At 36.8% G+C, this 18,944-nt stretch overlaps 1 protein-coding gene across 1 annotated transcript; it reads right to left on the reverse strand.

Moving 5' to 3' along the window:
• Positions 1-167: 167 nt before the first annotated feature.
• On the reverse strand, positions 168-17,542 carry CCDC34 (coiled-coil domain containing 34; the record flags this gene model as incomplete). Its single annotated transcript, XM_010079637.1, has 5 exons — positions 168-385; positions 1,974-2,115; positions 3,781-3,939; positions 14,813-14,920; positions 17,410-17,542. Coding segments are annotated over 5 exons (760 nt in total), but the record flags the coding sequence as incomplete, so codon positions are not given.
• Positions 17,543-18,944: the final 1,402 nt, after the last annotated feature.

Raw genomic sequence — 18,944 nt, forward strand, 5'->3', positions numbered from 1 at the left:
TATAAAAATAATATAAAAAGATGATTGGTCAGTTGGCTATAAATATACAACCTGTTCACAAAATTAAAAGAAAAAAAAAGAAATGAAAAAGCAGACTCTTTTGTACATATTCTTCCTATTTATGGCCCAGTTCACTCAAGATCGTAAAAATAGTTTTGTTTTCTGTACTACAGCTGCTTTCTGCACAAGGACCCAACACAAAGGTTGTCCTTGGGCTTATAAATTACCATAGGCGAAGACACACGTGACTGACAAGATACAGGTCTCTTACTCTTCTTCTTCACGGTAAGAACATTGTCTTCCTTTGGAGGAGGCACATGTACAGGTTTCCAAGGAATGGGGTTACAATATGCTGGAGCTGGATACAAATGTCCATCAGCACACCCTAAAATGTTTAGAAAATACACATAACTAAAAAGGAATACTTACACTACAAGCTTTACAAAGCAAGCAGCTATAATAATCATCTGAACTAACAAAGACACAATAGCATCTTGAGAGGAAGACAGCACAGGCACATCACACAATTTAAATGATTCCAACCAAGAAATCTTCCACTTTTTTTTTTTTTTAACAATAACTAGCGTATTCTTCACCTCTATTTAAAAAAATAAGCAGGTCAAGTACCGTGTAACATTCAGAATGCCCAGTCCCTTGTACACTTAAAAGCTGCAAATGTCTATGAATTGGCTACTTTGCATTATTTCAAAGCATTTATAGATATAGTTTCTTGTCACCACATATGCAAAGATCACATTTTTCCACCTTTGCTTAACTGTTATTCTTCAGTTTACTGAGGATAAAAATACACTAATTATCACAATAACATTAATAATCTGCAATTAACAACCCAGGACCCATAAAGCAGCATCATAAAATCTAAAATGCAACAGGAGCAACATGTTCCCCTGTCACTCATCTGCCTGTAGTGAAATTTCAGTGCATACATCACATGGCTGGGTAAAAACAAAGTCTGTAATATATTCTGTTGCATGAACACAACTGAGTATAGAAAACTATTTTAAAAATAACTTAAACAAGCAATTGCAGGGAAGTAATGAAGGTCCAAAACAAAACATGAAGACAAAGTCATCACCACCTCTAAACAGATGTAAGCAAAAGAACAAAGGTTGTTCGCCTGCTTTATACATTTTCTTAAACATTCAGAGCCTGGAATTTAGGTCCTAAAATATTTTTTGTGGTGAATTCAAATAATAACAATGATTTTAAGCCTATGAAAAAATGAAGAGAAAAGTATAAATTTTTTAAAAATAAAATTCAATGAAGCACTCAAACATAAAATGCAATATTATTTCTTACTGCTCTTCTGCTTCTGTACCATGTGGGATGACAAAAAATACAAACCTAAAGTGAGACTCACAAAACACCACACTATTAACAACATTAACATTTTCCTTTAAAATTATAAAAGAATAGGATTACAGAAGGCAAGAAGGTGTGATGCAGGTGCAAAGCTAAATGGAAACGAAACCTTAGCTCAGAACACAGGTTGATTTCCATGTCTCCTTTTTCAGACAGCACTTCTTTGCGTCTCAAAAAACCACCCCTTTCCTAAGGGGGATTCATGTGCGATAAGGTGGCACACACCTTCTTGTAACACAAACACTAACTTTACAAGGATGCTAACATAAATGATATGCTTCACAGGAATCAGTACCTGACTCTAAGTGATTCCAATGACTGACAAGGAAAATGAGATCAAAATCAATTATAATTTGGCATGCCACATTATTCTCTCAAGTAATATCATTTTCTCCCAAATAACATGAAGGGCTATAAAAAATGCACAGTCTCAGAGGAAAAGCTTCTCTGACTTATACCATAAGATATTCATTACCATGTGCCAAAATTAGATACTGGATGAAAATCTTAAACAGGCTTAATTTTACATTAAAAGATTAGAGGGAAAGAATCACAAATCTAAGTCACTACAGACGTGTAGTAGTACAAACCTGCAGACTTCCCACGTGGGAAGCCATAACCATATAAAACAGGGCGTGGTTTATTTCTAGCATTATGTAGCCATTCCTTAAAGATCTTCTCTGATCTTGCTTTCTTCTCCTGTAGCTCAGCTTCCCTTTCTTTTTCTTTCTCCTAAAAATAAAAAAAAAAAAAAATCTAACATACTTATACACAAAGCCCTGTACAATATACACAAAACGGTAAATAAATCTTTTACAGATTCCCAGACTGTTGAATATATTTCAAATATGTTTTCAAATACAAATACATTTTCCTGACAACAGAAAAGTAGCATTTTTTTTTCTTCAAGTTTGAAAAAAAATAATAATCAACCTCCACATCAATCCAGTGTTCCTCCAAGTAAAAGCTCTCAGAAACCTTTTGGAAGACTACATCTAGAAGATATTCTGAACAGAATGGGCAGATGACCAGGTCCTACTGTGCTGCAGTAAGCCTATAGAGGCTGTTGCATCTGGGACAGTCATCCACCCTTCTTGTTTACCCATATTCATATGGCCCTCTATCAGTCATGACTGGGTTGCCTCCAAGCCTGGAGCAGGCTTGGGGAACCATTAATCAGAAGTAAGAGTAAAAACAGTACATTTAGGCACAGCATTTGGATTTAAACTAAGTTTAATTGATACTGTGAACATGGCTTATAAGAATCTACATAATGAAAATGCAACTAAAAGAATGCACGTGGTTTAAATCTGTGTGATGACTTGCATTTTCTCAGGTTTCAAGGTCCTTGTGCTGTGCATTTTGGAGGCTCAACAGAAACATAGAATCAGTTTGTTAAGCAGGAAATAAACTCCACCGGTGCAGAATACTTAAGCACTTTTTAATTACATGGGAAATTTTGAAAGACTGCAAAATTAACGTAATTAAGGCCTGAAAATTGATCTGATACAGCTTATGGTATTTTAAAGTTAATCCAAATAAATTATTATGTGTACTTGTGAAATACTTACAAATGTGTTCTGCACTTTAAGAACAACTGCTCTTATTACAAGGGGAATATAGACAAATTCTTTTCACCACAATCCTCCCCCACACTTAGCTATAACTGTAGTGTAGTACTCCTATAATATTACATGTTCTACTGTAAAATGATACTGTAATGTTAATTAAATTAAAATACAACCAATCAACTTCACAGATAAGACATTTGGTCACACATTTCAGTTTTCAGTCTTAATCATTACCAATATGTGGTATTTCAGAGGAATTCTGGATGATTCCTGCAAGCATAGCCTTGTTAGAGCATTTGTTCTAGTGAACTAGAGAAGCTCAAAGCCCACACTTTAGGAAGCTTACAAGTGAAGCTTACTATAAAAATACATAGGTGATTAATTAATATGAAATAACAGTAAAATTAAAACCAGATTGGTACCGATAGGATGAAAAACACTTTTAATCAGAAACATGTGCAAGTATAATGATAATATAGTGATAATAGTGGTGCTGGGAGAAAAATGCCCAGAAGGCCGCTTGTTTTCTGTCTGGGTCACCCTGCAAAGGACTGAGTAACACAGGTACACTGTGTGGTTTGCATTTCTCTTTTCCTTACCATAACACAATTGCAATGCGTTTGCAAAGACTATTAGCAAAAAAGCACTAATATGCATCTTGCTTTGCTGATCATACCTCAATGTCCTCAGTGCACTAACATTACAATTTTTGAAAGTTTTTTTCATGTACAACACTGCCCTTTGATAAATTCTAATCAATTCAATCAACCAATATAAGTTACAGATCAGGCAACCCCAGCCAAACAAATGATTAGTTGATTAATACCTTCTCTTTCTTCTTCTTCTCTGCCTCTTCAGCTCTCTTCTTCTTTAACCATTCATTATACTTTTCTTGGGACTTTTCTTGTAATTGCATTTTTTCTAGTTCCCTTGTGGCTTTTTCTGCCATTTCTTTGGTCAGCTTTCGTTCCCTTTCCCTTCTTTCCTACATGAAACAGATCAAAGAAACAGAACAGAAACTTTTCAGTATATTTCAACACGTAATTCTTTAGAGGAATACAGTTAATTTTATTACATAATTACAAATAAAATTATCATAACCCTGATAAAAAAATAATGTTGTAAGCTCTTTGAAGACAGAACCTATTCATCGCTAGGTTCCAGATAAAATAGTTTTAAACACATAAATTTATCAGGAAACATGATAAAAAAAATTTACTTCCAGGACTCCTTATGCTATTATGTTTACTACTCTGTTTTATCTATTCAGACATTTTTTAAAACACTTCAGACACTTCTCAGTATTTCTGTGAAGGAAATATATGCTGCAATTCTTGACAAGGGTGTGTTAGTTTTACCTTTCAGTGAATCCAGAGCAAACTACAGTTCCAAATGGAAGTCAGGCAAACTGCCCCCTTCTAAGAGTCACTGAGATATGCAAATTGTTCAGGACACTTGAGCATAAATTGATATGAAAATAAGAAGTTCACATGAGAATCCAGCTCGTGTTTTGTGGTATTCTCTACATTTTTTATGTTCTTTAGCTTATTCACATATGGACTTCTTCTAAGAATCTTTTCAGTGTGTGTGTATATCTGTACACAACAATGTTTCAGGGACCATTCTCTAAATGAACAAGGACATATTGAAGGTCTTTTCTCGGTCTGGAGTGGGAGGTATTTTCATTTGAAGGCTAACAACAGCTCTCACCTCCCTTCCCCGTAACCTTCATTAAATGTCTGGGATTCTACCGATTCGACACTACTTCTGCTTAGCTTGCTTCTTCTCTGAAGAACCTGCATACACACGTAGAGGCAAAAATCTTTACCAGACAAGCTGTGCACATGACTTGGAGGAGAGGCAGAAGACTTGAGTTCAGTTTCCACTTCAGAGAAAAGAACTGTTGAAAAAAAATGTTGCTTTTCTTTTAAGAAATAATTTTCTTGTATGGTCGCCTGCGTATTCCTCTTCAACAAAGGAGATGTGTAGTGCAGCAGGAACTTCTGCTGACTCTGAATTTAATTACAGCTAGCAGTATGGATGTCAATGCCTAGAACTACAACTGTACAGTATAATAAATAAATGGAAAAGAGGAAAACAGAGCAGGAATATACTTCCCTTCCCAATTTACCTTTTATAAGCACAAAAAGGCAGAAAGCTAAAGCTCCATCCTGCTCCCCCTACGGGCCTCTCCTCCACCTTTTTTCCAGATTTATTGCACTTCTGGACAATCCAATTATGCATAATGAAGTAGAAGCCATAATAGTGGAGCTGGGGACCAGCACAATTCTCTCAGTCTGGTCTAAACAGGATATCTGCTGGTTCAATCCTTGTTCTCCATACCAAAACTTACCAGTAATCCAATAAAGTAGCATCATACAGAATAAAAACTTTAGCTTATATTGCCCTGCAAAACACTAACCCATTTCTGCCATTTATTGGATGAGATGATGAGGTGCAAAAACAGGGCAATAAAGAGAATGGAAACAAGATCTTTCCTAAAATGAAACAAACCCTTCCATGCTTAAATACATTAAAAAGGAAAAAACTACCCATTTTTGGCAAATTATGCAGATCTGAAGTATCACCCACCTGAAAAACAAATAACCAATTGTCTAAGCTTTTCTTCCTTCTTTGTCTAAAATTCATCTTAATCTCTTTTATTCAGAGCTGTTCCTCTGTCCCTTCATTAACAAACATTCCCCACATGCATCTCTCAGCAAGCCCTGTTTCAAGACAACGGCAGTCTGAGACACATAAAAAGCATTAACACAGATGACAGATACACACTAAAGCAGTGAGTTAAAACCATTGGCGAAGAAGGTTTACAAAGATTTCAAATCTTTTGTTGTTTGCTGGTTTACCTCTATTGTGCACGAAAGTAAGTTACAAAACTAAGGATTTTTCAAAGTTACAGTCTTCAGCTAAGGGTCTTATATAAAAAATATGAAAATAAATATAGGAGAAAACCGAAAAAATGGGCCCCTTCTGTACCTAGGGGAATTATTCAGCAATGGACAATTATAAGCAGAAAATAGAATAAAAACCTTTCTGAAGACTGTAATTAAAAGGCAGGGAATCTTTTTAATTTATGTATCTTTAATCACAATACTCAGATGAGTTTAGCTACCATCTTGGCTGACCCAAAATTAAATTAGGTCCTATGTAAACAATGACATGCCATGCACACTACCGTGAAAGCCACAACTATCGCTAAGTTTTACTTCCATTGAGACATCCTTAAGACCGGGAGACTCCCTGCAGAATTGCAGACTTTGCAGCTGCCTGGAAATTATTCTGCAGACAAATCAGAAATGCTTCCTCCTTCTCTCACGCACAGAACAGCTATTTGTTCATAAAGTTAGTGTACACCACATTCCCAGCTGCTTTAATAACCTGTTTCATGTCAAGCTCCTGTCACCCTGGCCTTCCCAGCTCCCCCTCGTCCTCATTACTTTCTCTTATACAAGTCTATCAAAAATGCTAGGCATGTGCATATTAATGTTCTTCAATCCTCCTTTCACTCTCCTTCCACACATATATGGGGGGATGGAAATGATATAATTTGTTTATGCTTGGTCTTGTCAGATTGGGTTTTAAAAATTCTCTTTGATCTTGTGTTCAAAACAGACATGATCTATTCACTAAACCACTAGTAAATTTACATACACTTTAAAATATGATTACAGGTATTACATAAATTAAGGTATTGATTGTAAAACACCCAATTACTCATTGCAAGAAAGGCTTGTTCTCCCACCACCCCACCCAAGCACATTATTAAGGAGAAAGGATACAAATCTGCCCTGCCAGTTCACTGCTCTGGGCTGTGATCCTATCAAACCTTGGAACCTAATGAAGCCCGGACTAGGTCAGTACTTGGAAATTCCCCACCCAAAGCAAATCCAGCTGTCCCACAAAGCAGTGATGGTGACTCAGTAGGCAGCGTGTGTCTCACTGAGTCAGTACCAAACCCATGTCTCACCAGCAGAACTACTAACTTTTCAAGAAAAATCAGACCTATGTGCATGTGGTGAATTGTCAAAGGAATTTAAAATTTGAAGAAGTATTCCACTTTCTTCCTGACAGAAGGTAGAAATATTAAATAATTTTGCAGGAAAAAAGCCAAATGCCATCGAAACACAGACCCTGTATCCAACTAGAAGAAAATTAATAAAATATGTATTTCTGTATTTTCATATCAATGACTAAATGAGTGACTGGAAATGGCAAAGTACAGAGCTGCATTCTGTTCTGCATTTTCTATGTAGAGTGTCACTGAAGAGAAATATTTTCAGAAATTAGTGTTGTGGTTTATATTTTTAAGATACTTCTCACAGCAATCCTTTCCCATTTTCTGGTCTGCAGAATGTGACAACATTTTTGTTTTCATAGATAACCAAGGGTTTTATTTCACAGCTGTTTGCTCTGACATCTTAGCTACTATATTCTAGCATCATCTTATGCTGACTGATGGCAAAATATAGGAAAAGTCCACACTGCCAACATCAGAATATACATCCAAATTTCCTCATTTATCCTCAAATAATCCTAAATGTCAATCACTTTTAACACCTCAGAAATCTGTGCTGTTTGGCCAATTGTTATTATCTTTTCAATTTAGCCCTGTTACACAGCTCAGTCACCAAGCCTCGTCCACAGAAATATTTCTTTAATCTCTCCAGAACTGGCATGTGAGAAGAACAAGAAGCTAGAAAGGAGGTCAATGAAAGAACACTGAGCTGCAGTTGCCCACTGACAGGCAGGTTTACAACGATTTACTGCTCAAGTTCACACAAAGTCAATGCGGACCACACTGCAGTCTAGTAACTGGAGAATTCTAAGATGGGTGCATATATGGATCTTTCTCCCAACTGTGTTCCTTTCATGTGGGTACTCAATATGTGACAAGCAGAAAGTCTTAGTGTATTTAGTCCCTGAGCACTCTTGGGGTCTTCAGAAGAATGCAGGCCCCACAAAGGCTGCTGAAATACACAAGCACTTGTAGTTTAATCATCTGCCACCCTGAATTCTTCCTCCATAAGTCTATCTAAAACTCAATTCTAACACTAGCCATGAGAAATTAGATTTCTGTAAGTAGAATGAACTAAGCGTAAGTCTGGATACAACTAAGATTCAGGTACAACCTAAAGTTAGAACCGTGGCCTTGGTCATGCACAACCTCACAGAAAATTTTGCGTAAAGACACATCAACACTGTGCTAAAAAAGAAAAAAAAAAAAAGCCTGTTTTGTAAAGTACTACAGGTATGCTAAAAAATCATCAGTATAATTGTCCATTACCGATGCTGAAAACTCCACAATATGCAAGAAAAAAAAAACCCTTAAGAAATTAAGTGCAGGTCATAAAAACATTTAGATATGTAAAGACAGACTTGGGCATGGAAACATAAAATTTAAATTCTTAAATGCAGTTGGTTCTCAAGATTAGAAAGTATTTATGCTAGATATTTAAGCTTCCCTCACAAATACATTTCTTGAAAGGGTTCAGTCTTGAAAAGGTGAACATCTCAGCATCTCTTTCAAGTTTAAACTGTCAGCAAAACCCATAGCACATCAGGTTCTACATAAAATGTAGCAGCAACCACTGCTTTGACTCAGAACAATAGTTCAGCTGTTAGAACATTAACCTAGGACAGGGAAGATCCGGATTTCATTACTTCTCTGCCTGAGGGGATTCAAACCAACATGTCCCACTGCTGGAAGAAGACTCCATCTACCAGGCTGCAGGCTGGGATGAAAAGATTCTCCACCCCATCTGTTGAAGCGGTACCACTCCTCACAAAATAATGAACAATCCATCGGATGAAAGAAAGAAAGCATGAGTGAGCATGACTTTTTAACTTGAAAGCCATGCTCAAGCTGCTGAACAATTTGTGTTCTACATTAACAATGGTGAGATAAAGCATGCATTAATCAAAGTCTTTGGAGTAAGAGTTGGAATCTAATCTCTTCTGGGAGGCATCATGCAGCACACCATGAAAAGGAAGTCTGCTCCAGACTTTTATAGTGTGTTGGTTCTAGTCTTTGATATTTCTTACCCCTTTGTCCTTCTTATATAAAGACTATCAGCCAATAGCAAAGTAAATCGCAAGAACAAAATTTTCAATGAAAAAGCATCAAAACAGAATTTTCCCATCCTGTACCTGTTTTCCATTAAAATTACATTTTTCAGTAAGTAATGAGGCCTTACTGAAAGAAACAATGGACATCAGAAAGTGTAACATCAAAGTTCCATGATTAACACCTGCTTTGCTCATATTTACTTTTAAGAAAAAAAAAAAAAGTGATGCCTTATTCTCTTTTCAGTAATGTAGAAATGCTACCGTCAAATTAAGATTGGTATAAGAATAAATAGTTTTTCCAATGTAAAATGTGTAACTTCACTACTTGTGCTCTTACAACTTTGCTAGACATCACATTAATATAGCATAAAGTATTATATACAAGTTAAAGTCTAAAGCCAAGGATGTTAATGTGAGTTTCAGAATTACAGTTATTCTGGCTTGCAAGCATTCTGCTTTTGAGATTTCATTTAATGTTGCAAATATACATATTAAGTACATGTACTGGTTTTTAGCTGGGATGGAGTTAATTTTCCTCATAGCAGCTCCTGTGGTGCTTTGTTTCGGATCTGTGACCAAAACAGTGTTGATAACACACCCATGTTTAAGCTAACGCTGAGCAGTGCTTCCACAGCTTCAAGGCCTTTTCTGCTTCTCACTCTGCCCCACTAGCGAGCAGGCTGGGGGTGCACAAGAAGCTGGGAGGGGACACAGCTGGGACAGCTGACCCCATATCATATGATATCATATTCCATACCATATGATGCATTGCTCAGCAATTAAAGTCAGGGGAAAGGAGGAAGGGGAGGGGCGTTAGGAGTTATGGCATTTGCCTTCCCAAGTACCCGTTACGCGTGATGGAGCCCTGCTTTCCTGGAGATGGCCAAACACCTGCCTGCTGACGGGAAGCAGTAAATGAACTCCTTGTTTTGCTTTGCTTGTGTGCACACCTCGTGCTTCACCTATTAAACTGTCTTTGTCTCAACCCATAAGTTTTCTCCCTTTTATTTTTCCAATTCTCTCCCCCATCCCACTGTGGGGGAGTGAGTGAGCAGCTGTGTGGGGCTTAGCTGCCTACCAAGGCTAACCCAAAACAATATATAATATAAATATTTATATGTACACATATACATGAATTGAATAGTCTAGATATTTCTAAGTTCATATTCTATTGGCATTCTAAGAATGAAGTAGCTTTGCAGAGTGAATAAAGGTGGATTAAATATGATTGGAAGATACCATATTAAATATGGAAGTAAGTCATGTACACCTGGGGTTCTTCAGATACAGTCTTGTAAACACAGCACTCTTGACAGGTGGGCAAGTCTTAAACCCAAATTAGGTTTACAAACTATAAAGGCAGGGGCTGGATCCCTGTTTACATGAAGGTAATAACATTTCACATGAGACTACATAAAGGTCCATGGTCAAAACCACCCTCAGTTCTTTAGAGAAATGTGTCCAGTAAGAGGAAACTAAATAAAGGAAGAAAGGGAGTCCAGAAAGACAAAGGTTTTACAAACAAAACTCTAGCAAGGAGTTTTCCATAGTGCACCTCATTCCTGGGAGTTGAGGTTATAAGGGTAAAGTTTTCTTCCTGGAAGAAGACTACATACATCTTGAATTGATTAACTCAAGGGCAAATGAAGCAAAAAAAACCCAAACTGGCTTCAGACAGCAGCTCGCATATTTTCCAAAACAGAAGAGAAACTTGAACGCAATCAGTTATCAGGCAGTAGAACCAGTGCCTGGTCACACTGTGAAGGAACTTGGAATTCAACCATATTGGACAAATTCTGAATAGTGGTGGTCTTCAAAGGAAACACTACAAAAGAAAGTATGGATGAGTGACCAACATCTATGACCTCACCTATCACTTTTTTTTCTTGCATATTTTATACCCAGACAGAGTTTTGTCATCACATATTAATCCATCAGAATTTAGATGAGAGAGAAAAATCCTTGGAAGGAGACAGAAATGCGACTCCTAAATATTTTGAGGATATTAAGCAGTACTTTTTATCTTCCTCCTTAAATTTACCCACCTGTGTAAACAGTCTTATGTATCATCTACAGCCTGCTAAGACAAACAGTCACAAAGCTTTTCTTTGTTAAGCAAGACCATACTTGACAAGACATAAGTCACAAAGATGCCACTATGGAGAGGAGATTTTCAAAATACATCACACACGTACATCCCCCAATCCATACAGTTTGGAGGGGTGAGGTGAGGGTGTTGTTGGTTGTTGTTTGTGTTTTTTTATACTTAGTGGTAGGGAACAATGACTGAAGTTAACCGATCTGTTCAGTATCTACAGGGGGTCAACATGTAAACATGAAAGGATACTCATCGAAGGTCTCTTTTTTTTTAATTATAAATTCTAGCCACTCTTTACCTCTTGATTTTATTTTAAATTAAAAAAAATAATCCACTAGGAATGGGTCTCTTCTTGGCCCCCCAAAAAAATAAAAGAAAAAACCAGAAGGTGCCAGAATGAAGAGAGACAGATAAAATAAGCTTTCACAAGCACCAATTCTAACCCAAAGAAAGGAGACAGTAGTCAGTTTTTAATACCTATTCAAGATTTAGTTCTATGATGAAATGGGGATCGAGGATGTCAAGTCCTTTCTTTTTAAACTTCATAGTTCAGCTATGAGTTGCCTACACAGAGATCCTAACCAAACTAGAGTCTAAATACAGCAATTAGCAATCAAGCAAACATTTTTACATTCCAGAAAGATTAAGACAGATTCTAATGGCTTTGCTGATCTTTGTCCAGTTCTGCATACCACTCAAATTAAGGCTACTTTAATAACGAAAACATGACACTGAACACCAACTTTGTTTGCTCAGCATTTATAATCATGTCCACCTCAATTTTATCAATAAATCTAACAGTAACTCAGAAATAAAAGTTTCAGTTACAAATGAAATCAAGAAAATTGGGTTACAAATGGATTCAAGCAAATTTTCTTCTAGAATCAAAAGCATGTTTGAAGATATTTTAGAGTTAAAATATGTTCATTGATATTCCTGTGACTTGTTAAAAGATAGAGCTCTATTACATCTAGACCAAAACTAGTCAGACAACTTAACTGTTTGCCCACAAATTACTCAACCTTAGGAGAGAGAGAAAGTAGGACTACTTTTGTCCAGCAGAGATATAGTACCTTACTGAAAATTATACAGGCACTGGTAGAACCAAGGTAGTGCCTGACAGTTGGTTTTATTAGGCTTTTAATTCCTAGTGAGATGCAAAATTTTGCCATATTTGCATGAACATATTTCACAGCTTAGAAAGTTCTTTGATAGCTCATGTTTCAATATATTACCTCTAGTTCATTTACAAAATTTAAAATCATAAAAGCTATTTACATAGAAGAATATTAAATGGCTATGATTCCTTTATTTTTAAAAATAGTTTATGCAAAATGATTGGAAGCATAAAAAAACTTCACATCATAGTTTTAAATATATATTAAAGAATAAAAACCAAAACTGTCAGTGAACAAAAATAGTGCTTAAGCTTTGCTTCCTAACCTCACCCTGAAGGACTATATATAACAGTCAGAGCACCACAACTGACATTGCAACGCAAAAAAATGCAAGAAAACTGGCTTGGCATACAGAAAAGCATCAGAATTATTTTATGTACATCAAACATTCTACTTCTGACATAAATGTCTCACATTCACGGTACGAAGATTCTTCCAGCAGTGGCTCCTGGTGCTGGATGCTCAGGATGAAGGAAAAGTTTTATGTACGCCTTACAGTACAGTATTCAGCAATGGGAAAGGATACCGACTGGTGGAGATCATAAAGGTAACATCCCCAAAAGTACTGCCTCCTGACAAGTAAAGCATTTTCTGCAGCCTACACAAAGGGGCTCAGAATCAGTAACTGGATACAAAAAAGGTGAGTGGTTAATGCAAACTTCAGTGAAGAATACTGTAAGTTTTGCCTTGAGGAGCACCTTTTGATGCTTCTAGGAGGAAATGAAGAGAGCTTTCCCAAATACAAGATGTATACACACTCCCCAAAGAAAATCATAGCAACTGTCAGTGCTCATAAGTCTAACCTTAAACTCCACGTGAAGTCTTCATGCAATTTCAAACACGTTCTTAGTCACTGAATTGACATATTTATCCTTCTGTGTACAGATCCACAGATAATCTTGTGGAAACTTGAAGTTGTAAGGTCTATGCAGCACAAATGTTAATATCCTGAAGACAGTTAAGCTTTTAAGTTCAGTTTGTTCTTGATTTTGTGTGGTTTACAGAAAAGACTAGCCAATGAATCATCTGATTTAAATGAAAATCAGATTACTTTTGGTAAAAGCTTAGGACATGGCCTAAGGATGACGTTATCCTTCCAAAATATAGTATGATGAAGTTCAGACACAAATGTTTTTCCCTGTCCTCTGGTCTGATGTGATTACCAGAAAAAAAGACCTCCTATTCCCAGTGACAATAGAGAAGTTAATCAGTAAATCCACAAAGACAAAGGTCTTTGGAGGACTCAAATACGTAGAAGTTTACAGAAGCTGAAGAGGGGGAGTGGGATCAGGGAGCAGGGAGAATGAGAACTTTCACTGGTTTGAACTGTAAACAATCTTAACAGGCAGCCTAAACTCCTTCAAGCCAATGAATAGTTACAGACACCTATAATTTAATTTGCATTTTTAGAAGAGGAAAACGGCATTGTTTGTGCTGAATAATAAATCTTCTACTTTTTGCTGTGTACTTTAATAAGGGAGGACCCTTTCTACATCATAATAAACGCTTAGAGCAGGATTATTTTGAGGCAGTTTTATGCCAATCATACAGTCAGTACTGAGACAGAGTAATTAGGTTAGATCCAAACACAGGTTATTCTAGTGGTTCTAGACTGAATCTGAAGAGTTCTCAAATGGCAAAGACAAATGCATGAGGTTTGCATATAGAGCCCAGCTAGTGCCATTGGGGTATTTTTAATCAATTTTCATCTGATTTTATTCAGAACCAGAAGTACAGAAAGGTAAGCAACTGGTATTGCTACAGACCATAAGACAATGAATGCATACGCCCACCAACTACCAGGAGCTGAACAAGCTCAAGCATTCCAAACGTTCCCATTTCTGTCACCCACTACACGTGCTTGCTTTGTGTGACACAGAGCTGTATAGTACCCCACTGAGGTCAGGATTCCGTCCGTTTCCGACCCTGGACTTAGGCATCGCTCTCAAGAGACCTTAAAACATTTTTTGATCCCACTTAGAAATTACTTTTCAGATGAAGGAATTCCCAGTTGCTAACTGTGGTCTACTGAGAATTTCCTGAATCCGGCCTCGCACCTCAATTATCTCTCTAAACTCTACCATACTATTCGCCTATCCACAACGGTACTTAACTAAATCCTTCCTCTGGCTCTACTTGGTGTACAAGACATGGCAGACAAGGAAGACATACACTTCAGGAAGTCAGAGAGAGTAGGGTATACTGAAGACCAGAACCCTGGCTATAATTAGCGGAAGGCTGCTGCACAAGATGTAGGTCAATTGCCAGTTATCTGACTATTCAGAAGACAAATCCCTTATACCTTATGGAAAAAAAAAGAAATCAGTCTTGGAAAAATGTTCAACTGTGTTGGCGTGGTTTTATAATTTTCAACAAGTAAAACAGCCATTCATTCAGCAAACTAAAAACACGGTTGTCCAAACAGTCTAGGTAAATTTTACATTGGTTTACTTAAGCATGGTATGTGCTAGAATATTTGCAGCCAAAGCAACATTTACCTCTTCTCTTTTTTTTTGTACCCATTCCTTGTGCTTCTCTTCAGCTATCCTCTTCCTCCTTTCACATTCTTGCTTTTGCTTCATCTTCTCAAGCTGAATATTCATTTCCTAACAAAAGAAAAGGTATACATCTTAAATCTGTGGTGACCATCTACACCACTACACTCAATACTGGAAATAGTGCTGCAGTTAAAACAACGTACGCATTAGATTTTGACATTTTTCCTTCATAAAGATTTTGGAAAAGGCGGATGACAGTCATCACAGAAATGTTACAAAATACAATCAATGGAAATGTATATTTTTTAGAATATGAACTGGAAATACTTATTCTAATTAGGCTTTGAAAACAATGCAATGTAAGAAATCACTCCTTATTTAAATGCCCTTTGAGTCAGTGGGATCTTAATCTGCAGCAGTACTTTTCTACAATACTTAAATTTTTCATGGAGTACTGCTCTGCATTCAGGAATGCATCAAAAGCTAGGTGAAATATTACTCACTTGTCATTTTTAGTACCAGTACTACAGGATCCTTAGGGCTTAACCCAAAGCATATTAAAGACAAAATTATTGCAAATTTTAGCAAACTTTGAAACAGGAGCTTTATTTTGAAGTTGAGAGGATAAATTCTGAAGTATCTTTGTAGGACATATGGTATATATGCAATCACTTATATCTCTCCAATGAAACGAACTGATAAAGAAAAAACATTACTAAGACAACAATTTTAGAGGTCTAGCTTCTCTAACTGTAGCATTAGCACGAAGTGCTGTTTTTCAATGAAAATTCATACCTTCAAACATAGATGGATGGAATTATTTCCATGAGACTGATTTTCTGGTCCCTACACTGCAGTCAGTTTCAGAGAGAATCCCCTCTTCTTATGATACTGAGTTTGAATTTAGTAAGACATCAAGAAAAAACAGGAGTCTGTAGAGAGCCCAAAGAAAACACTATACAGACATAGTTTGAAAATATAGTTGTTGCTGTATTGAGGCAAAGTTACAGCAACGAACACTTCCTTTGCGTTCTGAGAAACTGGTATTGTAGGGATCCTGGCTTCTGTAAAAGGTGATGGCACTGGTATCTCAGAAGACCCTACTATCCACACCAAACGTTTATCCACATTTCCAACATTCAGAGCAGACTCTCTGCTGCTCTCAGCAAAAGATCAGGTACTTCATAGTTTTTTTTCTTAGGATATCAGTTTAGAATACTTTTTATATGTAAATGCAGTAACACATTTTTATATCACAATCGCATATTTAGTTCTCTTCTGGCATCTTTCCATCTGGTATTTTTTCCCCTGATATAAGCTATTTAAGTTGCCTAAGCTGCAGTTTAACTTCTAAGGTTTTCAGAATCTTACAAATTAAAAATAAACATTTGCCTGTTCCACCCATTTCTATACGGCTTTAAGTAATGCTTGTCCTATGACTGGTCTTAATATATATTTAAGAGAGACATCTTCTAAATTACATTCAGTACTGTACAAATGCTATTGTGTGATACACAAGAACAAATTGCTTTGGTTCCTCAAGAAGACCACATGAGAAGTCCATACACAAATCACATTTTCTACATGACACCAGAAATTACTTTGGTTCATTTTTTGTACTTTAAAATCAAAATTGGGAGAGACAACTACCAAACTGGAATCTGAAGGGGAAGTCATGAAACGTGCAGCGAATATTAACAGATCACAACATATTCTTCAAGTTTAACAAACTACTTTGGTGTTATGCTGACCTCTAAGAGACGGTTCTAGAACCATTCAGTGGTGGATGTTTCATAAACAGCACGAGGTAGCCCACGTAAAACAGATGTATGTTATATCCACTTTACAAAGTGAATCCCAGAAAGGTTAGGACATTGCTCAAAGTTAAATAGTAATTCAGTAACTAAAGTGAGAAATGATCTAACTTTTATATGATTGTTCTAACCACCACCCAATACTTCCAATTTGATTTTGAACAACAGTATCATTTAACCAACTGCAACAACAATCATATTAATCAAGAAAAGATATAGCATTCTCACTCAATTCTGTCTGAGACCCAGTATTCAAGAACTTTTCATTTGCAAGGGGGCCAAAGACATAAGGAGGAAAAAAAAATGCTGGGACAAGGAAAAGTATCCTGGGAAAGGACACCAAACAGTCGTATAATTACACACTAAGTGGGTAACAACACTGTGCTTCATATCTAACTGAGTAGCTTGGCATACTTAAACCCAGCACACGCCCTGTCGTGTTTTACTACCTACATGCAGGCATTATGTACCCATGATGAAAATCAAGGTACCAATTATACAAAATCGTTTTAATCCTTTAAACTCAAACCATTACCTGACAGCTGGATAAGCAAAATATTATACAGCACCACTTCAATGAAGCATAACCTTTAGCAAAAGAGAATGCACGTAGCATGAATCATGTCAGCATTGTCAAACACAAACATGATGGCAGCCCAAAACACTAAAATACAATGGATGAAACTACTTGTGTTTCCGAAACCAAAAGAAAAAAAAAAATCCTGATTTTAGTGCCTGCTATCTTCTACTAGACTTAACACCATGCTAATCAGATGTATTCACCTCTGCAGCTCTAGCTTGTAAGCGGGCACGTAGTTCCTTCTCTTTGCCAATGAACCATTCTTCCCATGGTGAAAGATTATCTTTCAAAGGTGACTCCTTTTTCTCCCCTATTATTTCAGAGTCTTCAGCCTTCCTGAATTAAAACCGAGAAATGTAAAAGAACATTAACTGCAATATATATGACTGAAAATTAAGCAGTGCTACCGCCTTAAAAAATGACACTTCTTTCATGGTATATTGTGACAACAATTACATTATTTTTCTATCTGCCTGGTAATCTCTGGAATGGAAAAATGGCACAGTGTACCTCTGACCCTCCTCCTTACATTCTACTTATGAAATTCTTGCTTGTTCGTGGGGCTTTTTTTTCCCCTGTTGCACTGTGGAATAGATTCAAGCATTACCTTTTATGAACTAAACACTAATACCGTGAACATCAAAGTGTCACCTTCCTTCTCACATCTGGAAACCAAGGGCTATCAGAGATTTAACATTAACATCCTGTCCTTGGTCACAGAGAGGCTCCATTTATCAACTGGCCTTTAGCAAGAGCAAAGGATAATCAAGAATTTTTCCTTCTTTCCTTTCTAATTGGATTCCTGATATCAAGCAACCTCAGCATTAAGAATTCATTCACTCGAACAGGTAAAGCTTTCCACCCTGAAAAGCTTTCACAGGAAACATTGAAGAAATATGGCTTACACACAACACTTGATGATATTATAGAAGGTTCTAGTATACTTAATAGGATACCTTGCATAACTCATTCATAACTTCTTTACTCACGAATAATGCAGCAATCCTAGCCCCAGGCCAAAAATATCTTTTATAATATTCTATACCAGTACTATCTCATAAGTAAGCCCATATATTGGGCTCTAAGTCAACAAAACATTGAAAACATGCCAAGGGATTTCTTTATAAGATTTCTTCTATCTTATATAGATTTTTTTCTTAACAACAAAACAGTGGAACTAGGCTTCACTTTACTATTTTATATAGATGTATGGGCTCTGGAAATACCTACCTATCTACTTTACTACAGCAAGTAATTCTGTTCACTGAATTCCAGCTACAGAAAAAGCATCCAAACAAGCATATTATGCTCCTGAAATAAATCTTTTAACAATATCTGTTTTTTATCAATATAAAAGAATTGCATGTTCACAGGCAACAGCAATACTCCGCTGCAAAACACTTTACATCCCAGTAATCTTTAGAATATAGTCTGTGATACAAAGCATTTAGGGACTATGTCGGTACTAAGGCGCTTTGTCCTACTCTTCCCCACTGTTGTTACCCACGTGTTTGCACGCTATCATGACTGTTTGCTGGTCAAGCTGTGACATGTCCAGGGGAGGTGACTCACGCTGAAGCTAAACTGGAAAAGGGTTGCTATCCCCGCACAGAATCAGCCCCCAACCCTCTTTATACTGTGCTGCCACAGAGATGTGGTAGCACAATGGAGGTGACAGAAGACCCTGAGAGCGCATGGACAACAGCAGCACAGGCCAACCTCTCCCAAGCCCAGCGTT

Source organism: Pterocles gutturalis, unplaced genomic scaffold (genome assembly GCF_000699245.1).
Source record: "Pterocles gutturalis isolate BGI_N339 unplaced genomic scaffold, ASM69924v1 scaffold14764, whole genome shotgun sequence".
NCBI classification, from domain to species: domain Eukaryota; kingdom Metazoa; phylum Chordata; class Aves; order Pterocliformes; family Pteroclidae; genus Pterocles; species Pterocles gutturalis.